Source organism: Diadema antillarum, unplaced genomic scaffold (assembly GCF_040938485.1).
Source record: "Diadema antillarum isolate AM-2024a unplaced genomic scaffold, OU_Dant_1.0 seq00000386_RagTag, whole genome shotgun sequence".
Lineage (NCBI taxonomy): Eukaryota > Metazoa > Echinodermata > Echinoidea > Diadematoida > Diadematidae > Diadema > Diadema antillarum.
The window spans coordinates 3,512,029-3,539,782 of NW_027271384.1; the positions used below are offsets into that span (position 1 = coordinate 3,512,029).

A 27,754-nucleotide genomic window follows, 5' to 3' on the forward strand; every position below is an offset into this window, starting at 1 on the left:
TCCTCATATATGTAAACAATTTTGTGTCAAATTTGCAGTGTAATGTCCTCTTACATTTATTGACACAAGTTCACCGTGCATTCGTGATGTAATATTCTCACACATTTATTTCTCTCCTGAACTACTTTGTTCTTTGGTGTATAGGGAGGGGGGAGGGGGAGGGGGAGGTGTATGTCTACACCCTTGCCAGCACACTGCACCACAATGCAGTAGAGAGAAAGAAAAAAGAAGAGAAAAGAAAAGAAATTAGCATAGGAAGCAATGTAATGTCCTCATTCATATATGTAGACAGTTATTGTGTCAAATGTGCAGTGTAATGTCCTCATACGTTTATTGAAACAAGTTCAATGTTGCATTTGCAGTGTAATATTCTCACACATTTATTTCTCTCCTAAAATACTTTGTTCTTTAGTGTATAGGAGGGGGGGAGGGAAGGGTGTGTCTACACCCTTGCCAGCACACTGCACCAAAAATGAAGTAGAGAAAAAGAAAAAGAAAAGAAAAGAAGAGGAATTAGCATAGGAAGTAATGTAATGTCCTCATTCTTATATATAAACAATTTCTTGGATGAATTTGCTGGTTTAATGTCCTCATATAGTTCTGTATTTCATTGATGAAATGTTTTATGTCTTTTTCTTATGAATTGCAGTCCACTCTGGCTAAGGAAACCCCAGTAAATGGAGGAAACAGCGGAAAAGATGCTCATGAAGATATGGAAGAATCTGTGGTAAGTAATACCTGCAAAGGGTTTCTATAGGGATCCTCAATGAATATGCTGATAGCTCAGCTATGATATGTCCTCGTTTGAATATGCAAACAATTTCTGTGTCAAATTTGCAGTGTTATGTCCTCGTACATTTATTGAAACAAGTTCATTGTTATATTTGCAGTGTAATATTCTCACACATTTTTGCAAACAAGTTGTGTGTTCTTTAGTGATTCAGGGGAGGGGTATGTCTACACCATTGCCAGCACACTGCACCAAAAATGCAATAGAGAGAAAGAAAAAGAAGAGAAATTAGCATAGGAAGTAATGTAATGTCCTCATTCTTATATATAAACAATTTCTTTGATGAATTTGCTGTTGAAATATTTTATGTCTTTTTCCCATGTATTGCAGTCCACTCTGGCCAAGGAAACTCCAGTAAACGGAGGAAACAGCGAAAAAGATGCTCATGAAGATATGGAAGAATCTGTGGTAAGTAATACAGTCAAACCTTGTTATAAAGAGCACTGATCTAACAAACTCTTGTTATAACAAGGTATTTTTTCTGGTCCCAACTCTTTGTATTCTATTGTATTTTATGCCCTGATATAACAAAGTTTTGAGAGAAAGAAGTAATTTCTCTGGTCCCAAGCACCTTGTTATAACGATGTTCCACTGTACCTTCAAAGGGTTCCTATAGGGATCCTCAATAAATATGCTCAAATTGCTTAGTAGTGATACATGTATGTCCTCGTTTTAATATGTAAACAATTTCTGTGTCAAAATCCATCCATAGAGATGATGCAGAAAATACCAAAGTTTAGGTATGAAACATATTTAGGGTTGACCATAAGTATGTGGCATTGAAAGTAAATTGAGACTTCTCAGACTTTCATGACATTTCTTCTGTTCCCCAATGTTGATTAAACATGTAAATAATTTGTTTCCCTCCCTGTTTTCTTTTCATTAAAATTTACTTTTCCCAGGGTTTGGTTTCTTTCAATTGTTAGATAACTAAGTGTGGTCTATCAGTAGATTCTAGTTCCGTGGGGGGGGGGGGGGGGGAGGGGGTGCTGTAAAATTTTATTTGTTTCCATAGGAAGAAATAGATGATGATGATGATGATGCTGACCCAACATGGGTGAATCCAAGTGGAGTCAGCAGTGATGATTGTGATTCTGATGTCTTTCCATATCGCTTACCGCGTACATCCAGAGCAGCTCATCCATATGAGGCTAATACTAGTCAACCTGGCTTTACACATAGGTCAGAATCAGAAAACTATGCTGGAAATCAAGAGATGGACATACCGTGTACATCCAGAGCAGATCATCCATATGAGGCTAATACTAGTCAACCTGGCTTTACACATAGGTCAGAATCAGAAAACTATGCTGGAAATCAAGAGATGGACATACCGTGTACATCCAGAGCAGATCATCCATATGAGCCCAATACCAGTCAACCTGAATCAGAAAACCATGCTGGAAATCAAGAGATGGACATGGCAGAGAAACCTCAGGATATCAAGGTTCTAACAGCAAATAATGCAACTGGAAGGAAGTGGGACAAACGTCACTTTTGTGTCTTTTGTGAAAAAGACACACCAAATTTGCCCGACACATTGAAATGCATCATTCCAATGAAATTGAAGTGAAAAGAATCATGGCACATCCAAAGAAGTCAAAGAATAGGCATAATTTACTTGAGATTTTGCGCAATAAGGGCAACCATTCCCATAATCTTCAAGTTCTAAGAGAAGGAAAGGGTCTGATCATTCCTTACAAACGACCAACATATGAAACAGCAGTGAAAGACTTCTTGCCTTGTACTCAGTGTTTTGGATGGTTCATTAGGAGTGACCTATGGAAACACAGAAAGAAGTGTGTTGGAAGCGAAAGAAAGGGATCTGGAAGTTTTCAGTCTCAATGTTCCATGATGCTGCCAATGCCAAAAGAAGTGCCTGTAAGACTTCGGGATGAGGTCTTCCGTCGAATGACTCATGATGATGTTAGTTTGGCAGTGCGGCATGATGATTTAATCATAAAGCTAGGTGCACAACTTCTGTCAAAGTTCCAGGATTCAGAAAACCATTACAACTATGTTGGACAAAAGTTGAGGGAAATGGGTCGGCTACTCCTTCAAATGAGATCTATAAGACCAGGCATCAACTGCTTGTCTGAGACCATTGACCCACAGGTGTTTGATGATGTGGTCAGAGCTGTCAACAATATAGCAGGCTTGGATGAAAGCTCAGGGAAGTATAAGACACCTTCACTAGCGCTGAAAGTAGGACACTCACTCAAAAAGTGTGCCAGGATTCTTATGGCTGATGCACTGAAAAAAATGGACACAAGTCAGAAAGAAAAGGCTGAACAGTTTGGTGAACTGTGCTCTATTGAATGGGCTGAGAAAGTTTCAACAGGTGCCCTCAAGACTCTGTACGCAGCAAAGAGGAACAGACCAACAATAATTCCTTTGTCATCTGACATACAAAAGGTGCACAAGACCATCCAGGGCCAGGTGCAGGAGTCAATGGCACACATCACAGCAGGTTCTGTAAGCAGGGAAGATTTCTCCAAGTTGGGTCAAGCTATGCTTGCCCAGACTGTCCTGTTTAATAGGAAGCGTAGTGGAGAGGTGGAAAGGATGACAGTAGAAAACTACAAAAAACGTACTGGAGAAGTCAACAAAGACGTTCTACAGGGCCTCAACAAGCTTGAAAAGGAGCTTTGCAAGAAACTGTCAAGAGTTGAAATACCCGGAAAGAGAGGGAGAACAGTTCCTGTGGTTCTGACGAAGGGAATGAAAGAAGCACTTGATGTTTTGGCAGATGAAAACGTTAGGCAAGATGCTGGAGTCCTAGAGTCCAATATGTACCTGTTTGCACGCCCAGGTTGTACCACACCGTATAGGGGTTGTGATGCTGTGAGAAAGTGTGCTCAGTCGTCTGGAGCAGAACATCCAGAAAACATCACATCCACTCAGCTGAGGAAACATGTGGCGACCATGTCCCAGATATTATGTCTGAAGGACAATGAACTGGATGTACTCGCCACCTTTATGGGCCACAACATTCAAGTACATAGAGAATTTTATAGATTGCCCGAGAACACACTACAGGTAGCTAAGATCGCAAAAATACTGCTGCTAATGGAAAAGGGACAGATGAGCGAGTGTTCTGGGATGTCCTTGGACAGTATCAATGTCAATCTTAATGGTGAGTACAAGTATTCTTAAACATCTTTATTCCAAAACACTTTTCCATTCTGATATACGAGTACAACATTAATCCACAGAGGCTTATTCATATATGCTGGAAGTATACATTCACCCGCATGTTCCTAGAGTTGTGGTAGTACAGCCCAGTGTAGTGAAAAAAATATCCTGGTTCATTCGATGAGGAAAAGGGAGGGGGAAGGTATCTAGAAACCCATGGAATGATTTTTGATCCAGTTTAGTTCTTTAGATCTATTGACAGTCACAGTAACACAGAGGTACAAATTTCAATGTCTGGGAGTATGACATCTTTTTAAGACATTGTACAGGAAATGATCACACCCACTTTTCGAAAGAGTGCTGAAAGGCAGTGTTTTAGTATTTTTCTTGTAAAATATGCATAGAAGAAAAACATACGTGAGAGAGAGAGGTGTGCCACTTTTGTTTCTCATTCCCACTCAGTTTCTTCGACTCTTTTTTCCTGTAGTAGCGTTGCAGCTCATCGCAGATATGTTGATTCAGTTGCATTTGTTGCTGAGCTTGTTGTTGTCTGTACTGGCTGATCTGACTCGGTTCAACACAGTCCATCAAGTCAAGACTCTCCTTGATCTTCCTGAAGAGTTCATACTTCTCACACCCTTGAACCAGAATGTAGAACGTCTCTTTGTCCTTCTTCGCCTTCTTTGAGAAAGATGTAACGCCCACCACTAATGTCACTTTGCTCCAACCTCTCGAGGGGTTTCTTCTGAGGTGCTTTGGACCTCTCAAAGGCTTTCTCTTCCGTTTTCCAATCCCTCCCTGGGCAAGCGCACACCCTGACATCCAACACCTGACGTCCAAGGATATTCCCACTCTTGTTGTCTAGTGTGAAGACCAGCTGGATCTTTCTCCTGTTGAGCCCACCTACACATGATGTAAAACATTTGAAGGTGAAGAGGTACTTGGAGTACTCTGTGCCCACTTGAGGTGCGGTGTATAGGGCCACAAGGCTGTGACGTCCAGAGGAGAAATCTGTATAGTAGGCTGTTTAGGGATCATTTAACATAATTAGAATGACAGCTACTGAAAGTGCCACATACCGGAGAATTGTGCTTTAAGTAGGTCAACCTTTCTGAAGTCAACTGTCTTTCTAAAATTTGAAACATTGGACAAACCCCCTCTCCCAAGTCTCTCATCTCTCTATTTTCACTGCAGAGTCGTGTGAAGAAGACGATGCCCCTGATGGAGATGTTCAAGAAGATGACCAGTCAAGTAGACGTAAGTTTATTTAATGGGCAATTCCACGATAACACTGTGACACTTTTGATTAGATTTTCACTCAATAAATGTAAATAATAAACAAACAGTGAGACTTGAGAACAAAGTTTTATTGTGTATCTATGACTATCATCACAAGCAACTTTGAAAAGAAAAGAATGAATAAAACTTCACAGTGATAAATGAGTTATGAGCTATTAATTAGTACCGTAACACCATGACGCAAAATGGACATGGATATTTGCGCACTTGATTTTCTGTCCAAACTCTGTGAAGTTAATGAACATTTTGAAAACTGGTAATGTTGAATGGGTGTATCAGAGACTCAATGACAATAACCAAGTAGAACCCAGTGAAAGAAAATTTTGATTGACAGTAGAATTGTGACTTAGATTATAACTAAGTGCACAGTAATACCGTGACTGTAACAACGTGACTTCAACAAAGTGTGTACAAACTGTATGTAAAATCTTATTGTCGTACTCACAACTCATATATTTTTCCCTGTAGGTAGTTAGAAGCAATCATTTACAGTGAATGTTTGACATAGCTGTGTAACACGTCAAGATAAAACAAGACATGATTGAAATTATAAATCACTAATAAAAAAACAAAATAAGGTAAACTTTGAACTGTAACACTGACACTTTGATTAGATTTTCACTCCATAACTGTATTAAAATAATAAACAATCAGTAAGACTTGAGAACAATGTTTTATTGTGTATCTATGACTATCATCACAAGCAACTTTGAAAAGAAAAGAATGAATAAAACTTCACAGTGATAAATGAGTTATGAGCTATTAATTAGAACCGTAACACCGTGACGCAAAATGGACATGGATTTTTGCGCACTTGATTTTCTGTCCAAATTTGTGAAGTTAATGAACATTTTGAAAACTGGTAATGTTGAATGGGTGTATCAGAGACTCAATGACAATAACCAAGTAGAACCCAGTGGAAAGAATTAATTGACAGTAGAATTATGACATAGATTATAAATACATGTTCTGTAACACAGTGACTGTGACACCATGAGTTCTGAAAAGTGTGTACAAAACGTATGTACAATCTTATTGTCATATTCACAACTAATACATTTTCCCCTGTAGTTAGTAAGTAGCGATCAATTACAGTGAATGTTTGACATAGCTGTGTAGCACTCCAAGATTTAAAACATGACATGAATGAAATCATAATCCACTTATAAGAATAACAAAATAAGTAAAACTATGCACTGTAACACTTGTAAAATATGCATAGAAGAAAAACGGACGAGAGAGAGAGAGGTGTGCCACTGTTGTTTCTCATTCCCACCCAGTGTCTTCGACTTATTTTCCTGTAGTAACGTTGCAGCTCATCGCAGATATGTTGATTCAGTTGCATTTGTTGCTGAGCTTGTTGTTGTCTGTACTGGCTGATCTGACTCGGTTCAACACAGTCCATCAAGTCAAGACTCTCCTTGATCTTCCTGAAGAGTTCATACTTCTCACACCCTTGAACCAGAATGTAGAACGTCTCTTTGTCCTTCTTCGCCTTCTTTGAGAAAGATGTAACGCCCACCACTAATGTCACTTTGCTCCAACCTCTCGAGGGGTTTCTTCTGAGGTGCTTTGGACCTCTCAAAGGCTTTCTCTTCCGTTTTCCAATCCCTCCCTGGGCAAGCGCATACCCTGACATCCAACACATGACGTCCAAGGATATTCCCACTCTTGTTGTCTAGTGTGAAGACCAGCTGGATCTTTCTCCTGTTGAGCCCACCTACACATGATGTAAAACATTTGAAGGTGAAGAGGTACTTGGAGTACTCTGTGCCCACTTGAGGTGCGGTGTATAGGGCCACAAGGCTGTGACGTCCAGAGGAGAAATCTGTATAGTAGGCTGTTGAGGGATCATTTAACATAATTAGAATGACAGCTACTGAAAGTGCCACATACCGGAGAATTGTGCTTTAAGTAGGTCAACCTTTCTGAAGTCAACTGTCTTTCTAAAATTTGAAACATTGGACAAACCCCCTCTCCCAAGTCTCTCATCTCTCTATTTTCACTGCAGAGTCGTGTGAAGAAGACGATGCCCCTGATGGAGATGTTGAAGAAGATGACCAGTCAAGTAGACGTAAGTTTATTTAATGTATCTTAGAGTTACACCTTGTTTGCACACCATCCTATTACTGATATTCAGTTACTTTTATATTTATATTGCATCTGGCATCATTTCTTTTTTTTAAACAACTGTGTCCTCATGATATTCAAATTAAAAGAAGTTAAATGTACCTAGAAATACATCTACTGACATCACAGATATTTAACTGGTTAGTGTAGTGTTTGGTCAGTAATCCATATCTCAAGGTTTCTCAAAGGAATTTGTGTCTTCCAAACTTCTTTATTATATATTCTACTTCATTTTTTGCCAATAAAGTACTTCATGAAAACATTGTACTTCATGAAAATATGGGTGTATGGTGGGTATCCCTATGTCTACATGTAACATATCATAAGCTGAAATTGAGTAAACATGTTATTAGTAATGTGTCATGCTTAATCTTATTTTGCTCTTTCTGTTATCTTGAAGAATGTATGCATGGCCTAAATTTTGTATGCCTTCGCCCACCAAAGGTGGGTGCTGGAGGGATTATGTTTTCGGGTTGTCCGTCCGTCAGTCTGCTGTCCGTCCATCTGTCCGTCCGTCCGTCGCGTTTTTGTTCTCGTGATGACTTCAGAACCATTTGACGAATCAACTCCAAACTAGGCTCATGTATGCATATGGGAGGAACAATGATCTGATTAGATGAGTGGGTCTCAAGGTCAAAGGTCAAAGGTCATAGAAGTCATATACATAAAAATGGGTTCTCACAATAAGTTAACCATTTGACGGATCAACTTCAAACTTGGCTCATGTATGCATATGGGGAGGAACAATGGTCTGATTAGATTTGAGGGTCATGAGGTTAAAGGTCAAGGTCATAGATGTCACTGTATACATGAAAATTGCCCTTTCTCACGATAATTTAAGAACCATTTGATGGATCATCGTCATATATGGCTGACACGGTGTCATTTGAATAAGACCAATTTCCTACTTTAAATGTATCCTGATACATTTCCCATAATTAAAAGTGATATTCATGCACACTGGAGTGGTATGGTGCCATGGTATATTATTTGTAGTAATCTCAGATATTAAATGCAATAAACAGCATTAAGTTGTGTGGAGTGATTTAGTTGGCTATAAGATTGTACTTTGTGTTGCAACTATTTTTTTTTTCTAGAGCCCTCAGATGAGAGGGATGGAACTAAGTTAAGCAAGAGCCATGGAATTGGAAAGAGATCAAGAGGTAACTATTAGTACATATTTTTCTGATGGTCCTATTTCAACTTGGAAAAAGTTAAAAGCAAAGAACATGTATTTAGAAAGTTTTATAGAAAAGTACGAATGAATACAAAGTAGTCCAATTAATATCTGGGGGAGGGGAAATGCTTTTTCATTGGCTTTTAAAAGAGGTGCAAAAAAAGGCACAATAGAGAAAGAAAAAGAAGAACGGAAGAGAAGTTATAAATTCAACAATGGAATGTCCTCCTTTGTATAGGTGAAAAATGTCTGTGTCATATTTGCAGTTTTGATGCCCTCATACTTTGTGCGAACAAGCACTGTGTTTTTTCTTTGCTGTTTAATGTCCTCATACATTTATGGCAACAATTTCTGTGTTACATTTCTGTGTAAGGTCCTCGTACATTTATGCATACTAGTTCTGTGTTTCATATGTAACATTAATCCAAACAAGAACTGTTATTTTTGCAATGTAATATCCTCATGCATCTATGGAAATAAGTTCTGTGTTACATTTCTGTGTAAGGTCCTCGTACATTTATGCATACTAGTTCTGTGTTTCATATGTAACATTAATCCAAACAAGAACTGTTATTTTTGCGTTGTAATGTCCTCATACATTTATTGAAATAAGTTCTGTGTTACATTCACAGATGAATGTCCTCACAAAGTTGTTCAGTAAAGTACTGTACTACATTAGGAATACAGAATTTCTACACAGACACATGAAATTTTGTCCCAAATATTTCTCTCGCCTGCATAGTAGAAGCGAGACATAGGCGCCGTTTTTAAATGGCGGCGTCATCGACATAAAAAAACCTAACCTAAGGTTAAGTTTTCGAATTTTTAACATAATTTAGAAAGTATGCACATGCACATTCTTTACAACTTTTAGGGATATTAAAGAATTTGTGTGATATTTCCATGTCACAAAGTCAAGAATGTTGCCATGAATTGCATAATGCAGGGGAGACTGCCAGTTGCACTCCACTTGTGCTAATTTATATGATTTTTTTTTTTTTTTTAATACCACAGCCAAACTAAATTTGAAGGAGGTGTATAGGGATCAGCGTGTGGTTGGTCGGCTGGTCCGTCCGATGCAAATCTTCTTCCTCAGTTTCTGAGCAATGCTCATAAAATTTGGCACACACATTGGTCTTATGGTGAAGATATGCAAGACCTCTTTTTTGAATGTGTCAGAAACTGCATTGCCATGGTAACGGCATATGGCAATAAATCAGGTAGAAATATTGCGGATCGAACTACTTCCTAATTTTTCAAGCAAGACGTCATGTTTTAATGTGTTGGAAACTGCATTGCCATGGTAAATTAATGTAGGATATTAATGGGTTGTTTTTTTCTTCCCAGAGCTCTCAGATGAGAGCGATGGACCGTGTGGGACTATGAAGCCAAGCAGGAGCCATCCTGTTGCAAAGAGATCAAAAGGTAACCATTACATGTAGTTCATATTTTGCTGGTAGTCCTATTTTAAGGGGGTGTATTTACTTATCTCTCGGTCAACCCAAAGGTGGTGCCAGAGAAATTGTTTTTAGGTTGTCCATCCATAGATCCATCAGCTTAACCTAATCTCAAGAACTGTTTGAGATTAAAACTTTGAACCTGTTCAAAGCATGTATCACCCTGGGAAGAAAATCTGGAGATCTAGAGTATGAAGGTTAAAGGTCACAGGTCAAATTTAAAGAAATTTCAGGTTATAGCTTCTTTAACCCGTTGCCTATGGGAACCGGGTGGGCCCTGTACAAAGTCTATGGGGATTTACAGAATATAGTAGTGAATGGGTTAATATGATATGTCAAGGTAGTGAAGAGTCAAGACAACATACCTGTCGCGCTATGTTCAGGTTTATAATTCTATCACAGTTAAGTTACGTGTGAATACACAGAAAGTTGACTCAGACGTGAATCCATTTTGTTTGTATTAATCTTGAAGACCTTATTGGAAGCAAAAATTTGAATTGACAAATTAAACACTAATGGAATGCTTGTAAGCTACAAAATACAACAATGCAAGTTTCATGCATTTTCACGGATTGCCAGCCGAGTATTTACTTTAGAACTCAAATTCACAAGCTCTGAAGATGGGCTGTATTGCATTGTACATCAGCCAGAATTCTCTGACATCATCTCATGAGAACTAAGGTGTGATTACTTGCGTTAGTATTGTGTTTGTTTACTAGCCGGTTTCACGCAACTTGCTACAACCAATGACGTCACAGGCTTTGGAAAGGAAAAGACGACTGGTTTTTGCCATTTCTGGTCGCTAGGAGGTGCATATGAAAATTGTGACTGTAATTAACATATTTGAGCATTATAGATAAATTTCTTCTTACATTTAAGTTCTTTAGCTCACAAGCTTTCTATTGATTTATAATAAGCCATTCTTTGAGGTTCTACTATAAAAAATTCAAATTCTTGATGTGGAAAATAAAAAATAATCAATTTTTTCAATGTAAAACCAATGTAATCACAGCCTTGCTCTCTCATGACATGATGTCAGATAATTCTTCTTCTTCTTCTTCTTCTTGGTAAGCCCACGTCCTTCACTGGAACATGTGAGGGGTGCAATGAAGCCTATATTTGAAGCTCGCATATTTTAGTGTTGCTGAAGCAAAATGCTCAGCTGGTAAGCGGTGAAAATGCACGAAACTTTCATTGTTGTATTCTACTTCTTAGCTTTCTACTGATTGGTTTTGCTTCTGAAATGGTCTTTAAAGAATACTGCATGGACAAATTACCGCCATTTATTTTGATTCTTTTACCAAGCTTAAAATACACCACACTATTAGTAATTCAAGTGGGACAATATAGGGGTTTGAAAAAGGTCAAGTGAAAAAATGATGAAATAATACCTACCAACTGTACCTGTTTGACAGAGACAGTCCCTATTTTTCGGGTTAACAGGAAGAGCAAATTTCACCCTTCACAAACTTTTTTTGTAAAAAAAAAAAAAATAGATAAAAATTTGTCCATAGTAATGTATAGGGAATTCAGGAATGTCCCAGTGTTTGACATTTTCTGAATCATTTGTCCCAGTTCCTTGGTTCCATGGTTTGCACGTACATATATGTGACATCTGTACATTACTAAGTAAAACAGATTTTGAAAAGTTTTCAATTTTAGTCGAATTTTTGCATCACATGTGGCTGTCCTGAAGTTATCAAATACGTTCGTGAATTCTTTTCACTCACCTACAAAAGCTCTTCTTTTCTTTTTCTTTTTTTCAGCTGAACGTATTACCTGGACAACAGCCCAACAGCATGCTGTGGACACATTCTTCAAAACAAATTATAGGACTTTCAAAGTCCCAGGGAAAGTAGAATGCATTGAGTGTCAAGAGAAATATCCTGTACTTGCGAAACTACCCTGGACTAAGATTAAATACAGGGTTTATAACATTATCAAACAAAAGAAACTAAATTCTCATTGAATTCCTCTTAACTCAATGAGGAAAAGAATACAAGAGCTATATATGTACACACACAAAGATATGGGTCGCAATTATTAGGGATCACCATGATGAAAATCATAGCTGCAAGAAATGGTTATGTGTATAAACTTCCATTGAATTATCAAACCATGAACAAACATTCCATGCACAATTGCAAATGTTTTGCATGACTAATTGTATTTTCTAAGAAGGTGTGAAAAGAAACTCATCACATGACACTTGTGAAAGGTAAGATATCATAAATTCATTGCTGAAATAAAACAAACATCACAATTGTATCTATCCTTCCTGAGAAGTATGGAAGTTATTGACATTAGATCTGCATGTTATACCATGGACTGCAATGGATTATTTGTAATCAAAGAGAATGTGTGTGTGTTTGCATTTAATTTTTTTAACAAAGTGTATAAAGGAGGAAAGCGTCCACTTGTGCAGTATACTACATCCACATTTTATAGATGTATTGTGCATTACTTGAAGCGGACATGTTTTTGTAGCATATCTGATATCTGTCCTAAGTATATTTGTGTCAAAGGTCAAACAAAATATTCTATATTTGCCCATTATTTGTCAATAAGCAATCATTGCCTTCACAGGAAGTGAAGAGGAAATAGAAGAATAAGGCATTCACTTGATTAGATTTAGGGTGAAATTGGCCTGAGGTCAAAGGTCAAGGTCGGATCATGAAATTTATCCGTTTACGCGATAACTCAAGACTGGAACGAGCAAATTTCCCCAAACTTGGTGCAAGGATGAAGTGTGATGGGGCAATCACTTGAGTAGATTTGGGGTGAAATCGGCGAGAGATCAAAGGTCAAAGATCATGGTCAAATCAAGAAATTTATCCGTTTACATGATAACTCAAGACTGGTGGGAGCAAATTATCCCAAACTTGGTCCAAGGATGTTGTGTGATGGGGCAATCACATGATCAGATTTGGGTTGAAATCAGCATGAGGTCAAAGGTCAAAGGTCAAGGTCAAAGCAAGAAATTTATCCGTTTACATGATAACTCGAGACGGGAAGGAGCAAATTTCCCCAAACTTGGTCCAAGGATGAAGTGTGATAAGGCAATCATTTCATTAGCTTGTTAGTTAACTCAGCTGGAGGCCAAAGGTCAAATCATGAAATTTATCCTTCAATGCAATAACTTCAGACTGGAAAGAACAAATTTCCCCCAACCTGGTCCAAAATGATGAAGTGTGATGTGGTAATCACTTGATTAGCTTTTGAGTGAACTAGGCCAGAGGTCAAATTTCAAAGGTCTAGTGAAATGCTCAAATTTCACCCATTTTCCACGTTTAAAGTGGCTCCATGTACTGTCCTGAAACTCTTTTTGTGAAAGCCCATTGTCTACAACATTGCACTGTTTGCATCGGACGCTAGGGAGCGTTGCTCAGGGAGACAAAATGTGTCAATACGATTAGGTTGTGAATTCAATTTTGTTTGTGTGTTATGCATGACGTGCATTTGATAGTTATAGGGACTACTTTTGAAATGTAGGAGAGCCCTTGTATTTGTTTTACTTTTTGACAATTCGTAGCTATTGTGTTTGTGTGTGTTACGATGGATATCGTATCGTTTTATAGTGGGATTTCTGGAATATAACCCGGATTTGGCTGGCATTACTGTTGGACTTGGTGGGGATGAAGTATAATGTTAATTCCCAAAATCTCAAAATGAGGCTGGGAATGCACTGGAGAAATACGGGCCAATTATTAGGAACAGTAGGGATTACCTTTTTACCTTTGCTTTTCTGTTAACCTCACAAAGAGACTGGGATGGATGCATTGGTAGCAGAGAGGGTTGGCCTTTGCGTTATAAAATTTATCTGTATGTTGCAATAGTGGATTATCATTTCTTAGTAGTTTACTAAGATATACGTCCCATTGCATGAGAGCTTACTGATATAATAACTTTGCCATTATATTAAGTACATGCACCATGGAAAAATTGATTTTGATTGCTTGCTGAGCTCTGTTACCATGGTAGTTACCATAATGGCAACGTTACCATGATAGTATTTATGCAACGGGACCCTGGAAAAAATCCATTGGGCATTACTGACATTATTTGTTCCTTTGTTTTGTTATGGTTTTTTTATTACGGTGTGTAGAGGTACCGTAAAATAAATACTTATCAATTTCTTGGTGCTTAAAGAGACACTGTGTACAGTCATTGGGTAAATGCTATGAAGATGATGTGATTTGTTTGTTAGGGATACATGTAATGTGCAGATTTATGTAGGTAACTAAGGTTTGTGGTACAGGGAATCCAGAATTGTTGGGATCAGTTAGGTAGCACTTACATAACTTCTTTTTCTCCCTCTCTCTCTCTCTCTCATTTTTAGGTAGAGGGATAGAAGTTAAAGAACAGAACATTAGCCTTGCATAAGTTTAAAAGTGGATATATGCAACACTAATTTTTCCCCTTGTGTTGAACCAATTATATGTAGTTTGCACATGAGAAAGTATGCTTATGTACCAATGTAGTAATCTGTTTAACTTGTCATTTATAATTTCTATGCTAGAGATGAATATTAAAAAAAGAAAAATCGGCCCTAGAAGACAAAGATTCTAAAAATATTTTTTTGGTTGATTTATACTATGCTTTTTGAGTTCTTAAAGTAAATCCTTGGTCGTGGACAACAAAAGCCATCACCTGGGCATTTTTTTTTTTTTTTACCCGATTTTTTGTAGTTGAAATTTAACGAAGTCCTTCTGTAAAGGGGGTTTTCAGGTTAAGTTACTTCTGTCCTTTTAAGTGAAATGAAGAGGTGATTTCTGGAGATTTTTGCATTCCATCAAGATTTTGTACATGTAAGAGAAAAGTTGTTTATACATTATGAATGCCTGACAGCATGTATGTCAAGTTCCTTCTTCCCTGTTGAGTTTTATTTTTAAAAAAATGTTAGAAAACAATCTATATGAATATTTGTAGTGGATGAATTTGCTTGTATCTGAATTCTATAAGTAAAATGGAACCTTGTTATGATAATCTCCTTATGATAGCTAAAATTACCTAATGTAAGATGCATTTATATTACTGCTTTTTTGTTTTGTTTTTTGTTTTTTTTATAAAGAACTGGCCCAGGGCCTAAACGTACTTGATACACGTTACACAGAACACAATGATTTTTTGTTCCTTTAAAGTATGGTTCCACCTTATTGAATTATTTCCTCATCTATTTGGCTTTTATTCTTTCTTTCAGAGGTGTTCCACTGTTAACTGAATCTCTGTCACTTGTCTGCTTGTCTCTACGAATAATTCTGAAACAGGCCAAAGCACAATAACTGTATTAAAATCTTAGTCTTATTGCTGTTCACTGGATTGCAGTAAGAATATTAATGATGATGATGTTAATGATAATAATAATAATATTCAAGATTCAAGATTCATTTATTTCACTCATCAGTATAAAAATACATAAAAGTGCACAGTTGCACATGATGATCATACATAATTATCAAGTACATACAAATCTGAATGAGTGAGAATCGAGATGAAAGATCATAAGGAACTTGGCTGTTCGACCCCAAAGTCATAAAAATCATACCAGGATTTCTGGCATTTACAACACACACACACACACACACACACACAAAGATGAAGAGGGGCTGGGTTGCAGAGAGAAGAGAACTGAGAAGAGAGAAAAGGAAGAGATAACTGAAGATGAGAGAGAAAAATAGAGTTTGGAAAATTGAAGAGATTATAAAAATGATAAAAAGAAGAAGACCACTGTGTTGTTTGAGATAATAATAACAACAATAATAATAATGATAATAAAGATAATACCAAAAGTACTCTTTTCAAAAGATACGAAGTCCATGGTACACCAAAATAAACAAAACAGTACAATGAGAAATTTAAAAAGGGATTAGAAAAGTTGCTTGTTTCCAGATACACGTACTTCTTGAATGTTGTGAGAGTTAATAAAACGAAACGTATGAGGACATTAAATTGTATAGGAAACACATACCGGGTTTGCAAAAGCTTCCGAGGACATTACATTGCAAAGGTAACACATATCAAGTTCGCGTAGACTTATAAGGACATTAAATTGTACAGGAAACACAAACCAAGTCTGCAGCAACGTATGAGGACCTTACATTGTACAGGTAATTTACACAGACCGAGTTTGCATGAATGTATGAGGACATTGCATTGTAAAGGTAACACAGATCATGTTTGCATAAACTTATGAGGACATTAAATTGTATTGGTAACACAGACCGGGTTTGCAAAAGCTATCGAGGACATTACACTGTATAGGTAACACAGATCAAGTTTGCATAAATGAATGAGGACAATGAGTTGCAAAAGTAGCACATTCCAGGTTTGCATAACTGTATGAGGACATTGCATTGCAAAGGTAACATAGATCAAGTTTGCGTAAACTTATGAGGACACTCAGTTGTATTGGGAACACAAAACGGGTTTGCATAAACGTATGAGGACATTTCATTGTATAGGTAACACAGACCAGGTTTGTAAAAACATTCGAGGACATTTCATTGCAAAGGTAGCACAGATCAAGTTTGCCTAGATGTACGAGGACACTACACTGTATCTATAACACACATATCCGATTTACAAAAGCGTTCGAGGACCTATCATATGCGTTTAAAAAGAACATTTGTATGAATATTTATGAATGTGCAACATTATTTTGGAAAGGAAACAAAGTACGTAGGAGGACGTACAATGTAAAAGTGATTTACCAAAGCCCTATTGCATTATAAGTTACGATTAAACACTCAACAATAAAATTACCGATCTTTAAAAAGTGAGGCATGTTGGAGATTTTACGACTCAAAAGGGGGGCATGTTCAAGGATATATTTTTTAAAAAAGCGACCCATCTGAACGGCACAGGCCGGTATACAATATTAGGCGAGTGCTCCCCCTAAAGAATAATAATAATAAATGGACATTTCATTATGCTTTTCAATGTATAAATGCATAAACTGTAGCTATTGACCTTAGTCACAGAAATCTTATTTTGTTAGAATAGCAAGTTTTAATCAAACAGGACCCAGGTTTGCATTATAATGTCTGACAAATGTAATTGTGTGTGGTTGACCTCTGTCGAATGTTGAAACATAAAATGTTAACATCAGAGAAAGCTATCTCGGACGTATACCAAAACAAGAAATCATGTCCTCTGATGTATAGGTCTATGATTATTTTGTAAACTTAAAAAAACGCGCGTAATCTTGTGAGCGTCGTTAAAGGCATTCTTTTTTATTATGAGTCTTTTAACCGTATGACGATTGAGAGCTAAATAACATCTGTCCTCAAGAGGAGGTAGTTTGTCATGGTCCTCGGACATACTAGGCATGTACGTATGTGTGTGTGTGTGTGTGTGTGTGTTGTCGTTGCTTTTTCATGTAATATAGCTGTGGTCCCGAAAGACTGTGGATATACAGTATGAATCCCTCATGGCCTTATACACTGTAATTACGTTGAATGAGACTTTCCTCTCTATACGTACTACAGTAAAGCGTACATTATGAAGACAATTTTGCTTTGAATCCACTTTGCGATGCGTATTATTTTTGTAAGAGCTTTTACGCTGTAAACGCATTTTGATTCCTGGGTCTTTATGTATTGTCATGGATGTATTTGATGATGTCATTTACAGTCGTGAGTCCAGCAAATTTACCATTATGCTAAGCCGTGCAAGAAGAGAAGTGTGAAATATATTTTCTCATTCTCCTCGACGTTACATAAAACATCTTTTGTTTTCATTTTAAAAAATACAGCAAGTAATGGTCGAAAAAATATTCTACAAAGCCGTCTATCCGATCCACAACGTAGTACACATAATTTCATTACCTAGCCGATCACACAAGGATTGACTTAACTTACAGGTCATCCATCAGGCGCTGTCACTGACCTCAAGTACTAATAATGTTTTCCGAGTTACACAACAGAAACAACTCCCGAGAAAATCGCAGGAACGTGGAAGACAGGGGCATGTCTGGCATAACTTCGCAACTGATTGACAAACTTCTCTTCACCGGCGCAAATAAACACCGATTATTTAGTGTTTAAGTAACAGCCATGATAAAAATTATGATTAAAATAAATAATGATAAAATCATGGGTATAAATAGTGTATACTCCGGTGATACTCAAACCCGCGATCTCATCATTCCTATAGAATACCGAGCTTTCGCCCGATAGCCAATGATGGGTCCTGATCCTTCATAGCAGCGGGTACTGGTATTATGGATCATTAATTTAAATACGCACATATTCATGGCTGGTTTGTACAAACGAGACGACGGAACATCACTTGCACACACACACACACACACACACACACACACACACACACACACACACAAAATCTTCACCCTATAAACTACCATTCTTACTTGTTGATACAGGTGTTCGTGTGGTCATTTCGTCTGTTGTCACCATGGGTGTTGAAACCACTTCTGTAACACACAAGAAGTGACACAAGTAGCGAAAGATGAATTTAAGAAATAAATGGCAGCTTCTTTCATGTCATATAAAAGGATACTATGAAAAGGAAACCTGTGACAAAATTGGGCAGCGACAATATACATCCATCGCTTTTGATTTTTTTTTTCCAAACGAAAAGAGTTAACACAATTTGGTAATTTTCAGATTAACTTCGTTTTCTGTTACAAGCAATTTCCTTGCACCGGAAAGAGAAATTATATAGAAAAGAAAGGCAAGAGAAGAAAGTATATATGCACATGATTTCATTTACTGCGGGAAAATATCACTCCTCCACAACAACTTTTTTCAACAAAAAGTTTCATTTCACTAACGGCCCTGCCTATCAATATGTTACAAAGGCTCAAACATAATGCGATTTCCTTTCTCATAATAACGCATTCTCATGTAAGGCCTACATAATATGCATAACTTGATGCAATTTAGTTACATATTATGTAACTAAATTGCATAAAATGACAACTTTGTCCAAAATGAAAGAGTGCTGATTGATCTGAATTTCTGAATTTGATCAACATCACGAATTTCATCACGAAAGTCAGGGAAAGATACATATTTTGCATTCATGGATGAATATTCTGGTATCAACGGGGAAATTGTACTTTTGACCTACATGTATAAAATACGTGTAGTTACATTGATACTTACGAAGTTCACGTAATATCTATGCCTCTTTCGTATGCTGAAATCTTCTTTGTGAGATCAACTCTGCCTGACTCGACTCGTAATTCCTGCTTTACTTGTCAACATCGCAATATTGTCTTGGCTCTATCTCTAAGTACAAATCAAACTTTCGTGCACGTTTTCATGCCCGAAAGAAGTCAAGTCAGAAAACTGACCTTCTTCACAATTGATGCCCTGCTGTCCCGTCTGGCACGTCAGGGCTTCAATCTCGGCACTAATTCCGACATTCGGTGCGATGTCTGCTCGCTTCCTCCGCCCAGCGGTGGTCGACCTCCTCGTCAGAATTCTGATGGCGTAGGACTGGTTGACATCGAGACTTCGCACCGTGTACAGCCTGGATGTTGCCGTGAGCTCAGTGGAGTTGAACCACTCCGTTGTGGAGAGCAGTCTGCGCCATAAAAAAGGAAACATTGCATTATTTCGTTCTTCAGTCAGCAATGAGTCTATAAAACAGGAAAAGTGTTTCTATTAAACATCCCTGCACAAAATTATAAACACACAAACTCACACACACACACACACACAAACACACACGCATGCTTTATACAGGCGTCATACTGTCCCAAAGTTGAGCAAAGATGGACACCTGATAAAGGAAATCTTCCAGTTCGGCTCTAATCGTATAAATATCGGGTTATTCGTGAGTACATCTTAAAGCCATCTTATAACCGCCGGGAGAGTTTCCCAGGCCGCTAGCAGAAGGTTGTACTTGTTTCGGCTTTTGATCGACTTTCAACCAGGTTCGGGACCAACTTCGCGCGAATTGAAAAGGTCTTACTATTTGTACGAAATCAAGAGATTGTAGATGTGGGTCACTAGCTCTCAAATAAGGAAATACATGTCTGTGAAACAATAAAACAATCCCTGGAGCGCACACAGCTTAAATAGCATGAAGGCATGGACAGACTATTTCATTTCATTTCACTAACTACCAAAATGTTACAACGTAGTTTATTTGTACGCAAAATACTTCATATTTTCAGTAAGAAATAAAAAAAGAAATCGTTACATTTTAGCCAATTTTGTCAATTTTTAAAGCAAGCAAAGAAAGTAGACAAATACATGTCTGAGAAAACTAAAGGTTTTGTATCTAATATTCAGTGGAATCGCATTTACATTATTTAATTGTTTCGCAGTTGCCTGTCAAATTTTGATCATTTGTCTTTATGTACTGTATGCGACATTTATTTTGTACCTGAATGTTTATATGAATAAAATTTCTAAGTGAAAAAAAAAATGGACAGACTATTCAAATGACAAAGTTTGTGAGTTTGACCTGAAGGCTTTATAGTGTCTTCTTTCAAGTGAAGACCTACACGGAGAAGAACTCGGAGCTGCGATGTTTGCCATAGGGTAAAGACTACTGGGTTCGATGGTTGCAGCGGATCTTGATGAATGATGTATGAGGTACTGTACGAGCTGAAATTTTCGCGGTGGTTTTATTTTCGCGAATTTCGCAAATCGCCTTCGAACCGCGAAAATAACAACACGCGAAAATTCGCGAAAATATCTGTACGCGAAAATTTAAGCTCATACAGATCTACCAACGTTTGTCGATTCTCACCTTTCCATTTGCTAATACGTTTGAGCGTTACGTTCGTTTTTCTCCTCCCCGTTATTTCTGAACGGAAACATTAAATGATGGATGAATGAATGAATGAATGAATGAATGAATGAATGAATGAAAGGTTGCTGCTCCTCACCGGTACTGCACCATGTGCCAGTCTGCGTCAAGTTGAAGGCTCCATGTCACAGCGAGGGAAGCACTAGTAGCTGTGTCCAGGACAACATCAAAGGCACCGACGTCCATGTAGTCTACACGAGGTACGATAATGATAGCAGTATTCATAGATTACACGCGATCTGAAGTATACTGGAAGAGTAATATTCATACTGAGAATCACAAATTACTGTCACACTTCTGTTTACCACTCCGTACCTCCTAGGTAACGGACTGATGCCAAATGATAAACTTCTCACGATCACATTCGTATTCACAGCAGACAGAAAATTCTGAAGGTATAATGTTGCGGAAATAAGATAGCTTCAAACTTGTGCAAATATAACAACATAATATACGTGTGAGCCACCTAAACAAAACTGCCATGCCTAGGACTAACTGGAAACAACGTCAAATCAAATCTACGACACAAACAACAAAGGGAAGGCCTCGACAACATTCCAAGAGTATCGAAACCATAGCAGCTTCACCCTCTGAAGTAATTAACGATTACAAGGTAAGAGAATATCAATTCTAGCAGATTCGTCCCTTGTGTTAAAGGATGTTTGTTGGTAATAAAGTCTCGTCATAAGAAACTTCGGAATTTGCCGATTTTTAAGATTATTCTAACCTGTATCACACGATGTCTCTCCAGCAAAACCTCGTACACAGGTTGAAGCAATTACTACGTTGGAAGGAGTCAACGATTGGCTGTTCTCGAAGAGAACTCGCAGCTCATACTCGGTTTCTGCACTCAGACCGGCTAAGACATAGTGCCCGCGCTCCAGGGGAACCATGGAACCGTTGTTCCATTCGCTAGCACCGGTCAGCCGGTACTGCAGGAGGACGTTGGTGACACCAGTGGGAGATGACCACCGGGTAGTTATTGAGAGGCTATTGACGTGCGAGATCTCGAGTTGGTATGCCTGACCCACGGTGGTTTGCGCAGGATTTGTGGCAGTGGTTGACGCAAAAGATGTTGTCAGTCTTGTCGTGCCTGGACCAGGGGTCGATGGTGTACTTGACACAATCGGGGTAGTTGTCGGCATGGAAGTTGTGATTGGTGTTGATGAGGAAGATGGCGTTGTTGCAAGTGGAGTTGAAGTAGTGAGAACAGAAGTTGTCATCTGGGTTGTATCTGTGGCCACAGATGTTGGTTGAGTGGTGGATATTACTGTTGTGGTGTCTACTGCAGAGGTGGAAGCCGACGTTGTCGTATCAATTGCTAGAGCTGCGACAAAACAAAATGAATATTACCAAAGTCATCCGCAGAGTAGTACGCAATTTATCGTTCTCAATTCCATTTGATTTTTTTGAATTATGTGTCACGGCTTCAGAGTTTATTACGATTCCCATCGACACGCACACGTAACAGGGAATAAATTGAGTGAAGAATTGACAGTGTCGTGTTTTCCAAATTAATACATTATGATGCAATGCTTACCGATCTCACAGTTCAGGCCCTCGAACCCGGAAATGCATGTCTTCATCCGTAGAATGTCACTGTAGGAGACTGTACCGTCAGCTCGCATGACCGACACCCTCACGTCGTAGGCGGTATTCTCTGCCAGCGACTCGACCAGCACATCCGTCTCTGTAGGCTGAAGGGTGTCCGAGCTGTCCCAGGGTAGGGAGAGGTTGACAGGAGCCAGCTGGTACTGTACTTCAGCCCTGAGGATGGTGATGTCCACCTTCCAGGTGATGTTGAGCGATGAGCTGGTGGCCTCTAACAGCCGCACGTTGAAGGCACCCACCACAGAATAATCTGAAGTTACGTACAACACAGAGAGTTTATAGTACTCTTGGCATTGTCTGTCGGATAGCAATACGTGATGCGAATTAGAGTATAATTATGCACATGATCTGTTGACCTTGGCATAAGAGAACATGCCATGTTCAAGTCATCTCGATTTGGAAAGTCGTGCATTAGCAGTCGCAGGACGAGGGAAAAGTAACTTCATTTTCGCAACGAAACTGAGGCATCATGCACTTTACCTGAAGGGAACTAAGTCGCGAAGAAACTGGATTACATCATAAACTCTACAAGTGAGGACAAGTCTAGAGCTACTGCTGTTGCTCCTGGTTGCCTGTGAAGACGCTTCACTACATAGATTATTCATATGACACGCAAAGACTCACATCTTAACAAAAAAATAATATCCTTTGTGAAGTTTTTTGCTGAAACTTTCGTCTATCTCTTTCATCCCTACCGCTAGTTTAGTTGTACAAATTCAGTATACTTTTGTTGGGTTAACTTTTTCAGGTAACTTGGACCCCTTACCAATCTCACAGTTGGCCCCCTGGAAACCCTCGGGACAGAGGGTAACTTGGTTTGTCTCTCCGAAGTCTTCTTGAGTACCGTTGATCAGCTTCAGACGATAGTCGTAAGTCCTGCCAGGGGTTAGTCCGTCTATGTTGTACAGGCCCCGATCGGCGGGTACGGGATCACTCTCGGTCCATCCGTCAGCGGTAACGAATGTTCGGGCCTGAAAACTTGGCAGCGCACGGTACTGGACGGCTACGAGCTCAACATCCACATACACCGTCCAAGTGACTGTGACAAAGTCACTGGAAACTGTGTTGATGCCGGTATCGATGGGAACATCTGACCGGGAAGAGAAGACATTCGATATTGAAACACTCTGCCTGTAGTTTTTTAAATAATTGATCATCTGTTTCGTTTATGTATCTGTGCGCACGTAATTTTTGCAAACATGTTAATATCTTTGCAATGACATAAGCTATACAAACGACAAATATTTATGAAACATGTATTTTATATAATTCATTTAAATCAAGTATACAGTACAGACTTTTTTTTCACTATTATGTAACCATAAACATACAACCCACTACTGCCATGGATCTTCAAGTGATTTTGGTATTCTGTTTAAAGATTTTGGTCGGTTTCTCAAGGCAAGAACCGATTCCTGGATTAGTATAAGTGTATAGCAACCTGACGCGATACCAATGAGGAACTCGAGAGCTTTCATACCTCCAGCACAGTTGAGCCCAACCGTTCCTCCGCGGCATGTCAGCAGGAGCAGAACGGCGCTTCCCGCTGCGTCGCCGTTTGTCTGCCCGATGAAGACTCGCACCTCATATTGGGTAAACTCGTCCAGGCCCTGGATCGTGTCGCTCGTGGCTGTCACCTCCAGATTAGTACCGTTATCCCATGGACTGCCGGCGTCAACCCGATACTGGAGACGCACGAACTGGATATCCACGAAAGGCAACTCCCACTCCAGTTGTAAGGAGGCGCTGGTGGCGTACAACAGGTTGAAGTTGTACGCACTAAGGGTACTGTAATCTGATTTTTCAGAGGAAAGAGATGTGGGAAGAGGAAGAGTGGATTAGCCTTTCTCATACAGTGATCGCTCATGACTTTCACTACACGACAACTTTGAAGCATTTCGTGCATGCAAAATAAAACGTGACACCCGCTGCCCAGAACGATTAAATCAAAACGATTGAGGGAATAGGACTAAATTTTTACAAAGTTCTGAACACCTAAAAGATATTTTATTTTGTTCCCACGCACATATGGATGCACCTCGTTCTCTTTATTTTTTATTTTTTTCGTTTTGTTATTCCACGCAAATAAGTAGAACATGTACCTTGAAATTCATCACTACTTATTTTTTTAATATACGCTTCTAAACAGATTATCAAATTGCATCAATGACATGTGGCAGTGACTGTTCTTTTCTTAAACTCAAGAATTTCAAGAGTTCCACATTGCTTTATTTGTACTCAACTTGTAATAGGCAATACCAACTTTTTGTCCCTCGTAAACTCAAAGAGTTGTCAATTCAGCAAACGGTAAACTTTTGTCAATCCGTGATTTCCCACTATGAGTGCAAGGTGCGAAGTGTGAAGCAACGATCTGTAGGCCTACCTGTTTCGCACGCGACGCCCTGAGAGTCGCTGACGCAAGTGTCGTAGACGTTGATGACGGACCGCGAGTAGAAAGCTTCTCCCACGAACACGAACCTGACCTCGTAGGACGCGGCCGACTCGAGCCCACTCAGGATGACCAGTTCACGCTCCCCGGCGACTTCCGAAGAGTTCATCCAGGTGGTGTCGATGCCCTGAAGACGATACTGGACGATCACGAAGACAACTGTCTGCTGGACTGTCCATGTCAAGGTCAACGACGAGTGACTGGCCATGATGAGTGTGATGTTGTAGCCAACTAAAAAAAACAACAACAAAAAAAAAACACAAATCAGCGTCATCACTTGCTGTCAATGCATATGATGATAATAGACAAACAAACTGTACCTTTGAATTAAGGCGCCTGCACACTGAATTTGGTCCGAGTCATGGAACTGCCCGTTCCGGTACGACATTCCGCGCAAAAATGGTACAACGTTGTGCGCAAAAACAGCACAACCTTGCGCGCAAAAACGGCGGAAAAGAACTGGTTGTGTACTATCCTAATGCAACTGTTCACATCAAACACGCATCATATGAGCGATTTGATAAGGTCGGGGCAAGGGAACCGGAACAGGCGGATTCGGTGTGACGGTGGCCTTTACATTACGTATGAATAACCATGCTCCGCGGCTATCATACCACGTATGTACAACATTAATTTCAGACTAGCATGTCAATAGAGGCTGACTAATAAGGGATGATCAGTCTTTCTGTAATCATAAACCACGACGCCTATATACAATTGTACTCTCCAAAGCTCTGTTGGTTCCTAATCGTTTGCTTTATTCTGTTTTGGCGTTTGTTTTTGTGTGCGTGTGTGTGTGTGTTTCTTTTGTTGTTGTTGGGTTTTTTTGAAGGGGGTGTACAAAAGCCATCTATTGATTATGACATCCCCATTTCCTATTCTAATCTCTAAAAAAGCTTGTACAATTACAATGACGCGCAATAGTGTCATCATGGAGATAGACAATCAATAAAAGTGAATCTTCGACTCACCAGTGGCATTGTAACAGATCGCCTCGCCCGAATCCTGACAGAAACACGCCCTCACACCGTCTCTCAAGTCGCACACTCCGTTGAAGGAACACTGGATATTCTCACAGGACATCAGCTGGGAGATACCGTCACACACGCATCGCTCCTGGCAACCTTCAGTGATGTACTCCTCACCGCTCTGTATTCAAACATACGAGAAAGTTCAGTTACAGTATCAGTGGGTTATACACAATTGTATGTCTGTTTTCAAAACCTACTGTATATGCCAATCTTTTGAAATCTGGTGCCTAGATAATCATCCCTAAATTTGATGGCTATGGAAAGAAATGTAAACGTGAGAAAAGAATTTTATTCGACCAATACGTAATTTCATACCTGCACAAACACAACAGAATAATAACAAATAATAATACAGAAACACAACGTCACATATATACACATATCAAGAATATGAATTTACTGATCAAAGATGATATTTTTCTGATAAATGCTTGAAAAAAAACCCATATTATTTATCTAATCAGGTACCAGAGATAGTATGACTACAGTGATACCAATAGGAAGACAGAGAGAAAGAAAAAAAAATAGATAAAAAGATAGATAGATAGATAGATAGATAGATAAATAGATAGAAATATTTGTAAACTATCTTACCCTGAAGTAGAGGCCATCATAGGTACATCCACACTGGCTGTCCACCACACACTGGCCATCTTTATAGACAAAACCATCATCGCACGCACATCCCGATGTACATCCCAAATCCAGGTCGGAACACTGGGAAATTGTCCCAAAGTCACCACATGAGGGCGGGCACTCAGTGATGCAGGTACTGTACGCCGAGTTCAGTGGGCAGACGTATGCTGTATACATGTAAATGATATGTAAATGATATGTAGAAATACCATACGCTGTTAGTATCTTTGCACAAAATATCTTATAACGGTCAAGTGCATGTTTGAGAGCAGCATAAAAATATCTTTTAGCACACATTGCACATCATCTAAAACGGATAGAGAGAATTAGAGTTATGCTCTGTTATTTCCTTCTTGTAACCAAAATATTATGAACCTTAACATGACACAAGGCTTTCAAAAGGTATTAAAAAAATCCACTTTGAGCACACAAAGTCAAATACATTAATGCATAAAAGGAAAAAAAATTAATTTCATCAATCTAATGAACAGACTTAGAATCGGAAGCCCAGAACAAGACAGGTTAACAGAGATGGCTAATTAACCGAGAGATGAGAGAAATGTATACAAACAAAGAGATGGATTGAGAACTTGATTGATATACTAGTACGCTGATACAGAGTTGATTAGAGAGTGAGAGAGAGAGAGAAGAAATGGAAGTGACGGAAGAGAGAAAACTGTGTGTACACATCAGTCTGATCGACACGAACATATTGTAGCAAATATAAATGGAGTTACCATAACCGGGTAGATAAACATGGATGACGGAAAAAAAAAGATATGAAAATGATTGAGGGAGGAAAGGAGACAATAACGAATGATGATAGCATGATTGATAGATTTGTAGAGGATGAGAAAATGAAGGAAAGATGATTAGAATGAGAGAGAGAGAGAGAGAGAGAGAGAGAGAAGGAGTGAGGGACTGAACGGGAGAGATGCATTAAGTAGACTTACGACAAGTGTCATTGTTTCTCCAGTCAGTCTGTAGCTCGCATCTCGTGGCGTAGACTTCGATGATATTGCAGAAAACATCTTCGTCCCCATCCGTTGCACACATGGAGTAGACGCAGCTCTCATAGTAAGTGTCCAGTGGTACTCTAGCATAGCACGCTCCGAAAAGAGCTGTAGAAAACATGTTCACGATAAAATCCACATCAATTTATAGATTATGCAATCTATTGTCACTACGTTCCAACAATTACAACTACATAAACCCATACATATTAGTAGCCTTACAATAAACACGTGTAAA

At 38.8% G+C, this 27,754-nt stretch overlaps 2 protein-coding genes across 2 annotated transcripts in view; one reads left to right on the forward strand and one right to left on the reverse strand.

The window, feature by feature from the left end:
- Positions 1-2,621: 2,621 nt before the first annotated feature.
- LOC139731921 (uncharacterized) lies at positions 2,622-13,900 on the forward strand. Its single transcript, XM_071642799.1, has 5 exons — positions 2,622-3,926; positions 5,120-5,182; positions 8,452-8,517; positions 9,879-9,956; positions 11,755-13,900. Exons 1-5 carry the CDS (start codon positions 2,642-2,644, stop codon positions 11,955-11,957), a joined length of 1,695 nt encoding a protein of 564 aa, XP_071498900.1. The 5' UTR covers positions 2,622-2,641; the 3' UTR covers positions 11,958-13,900.
- A 4,439-nt stretch (positions 13,901-18,339) lies between these two features.
- Positions 18,340-27,754, reverse strand: part of LOC139731851 (zonadhesin-like) — a 66,064-nt gene continuing 56,649 nt past the window's right edge. Inside the window, exons 21-31 of the mRNA XM_071642726.1 lie at positions 27,457-27,624; positions 26,462-26,670; positions 25,808-25,985; positions 24,771-25,067; positions 23,868-24,182; positions 23,154-23,477; positions 22,317-22,637; positions 21,504-22,103; positions 20,856-20,967; positions 19,308-19,540; positions 18,340-18,422 (exon numbers count right to left, since the gene is read on the reverse strand). Of these exons, the coding sequence (XP_071498827.1) occupies positions 18,340-18,422; positions 19,308-19,540; positions 20,856-20,967; positions 21,504-22,103; positions 22,317-22,637; positions 23,154-23,477; positions 23,868-24,182; positions 24,771-25,067; positions 25,808-25,985; positions 26,462-26,670; positions 27,457-27,624 (2,840 nt within the window). The remainder of the gene's footprint in view (positions 18,423-19,307; positions 19,541-20,855; positions 20,968-21,503; positions 22,104-22,316; positions 22,638-23,153; positions 23,478-23,867; positions 24,183-24,770; positions 25,068-25,807; positions 25,986-26,461; positions 26,671-27,456; positions 27,625-27,754) is intronic.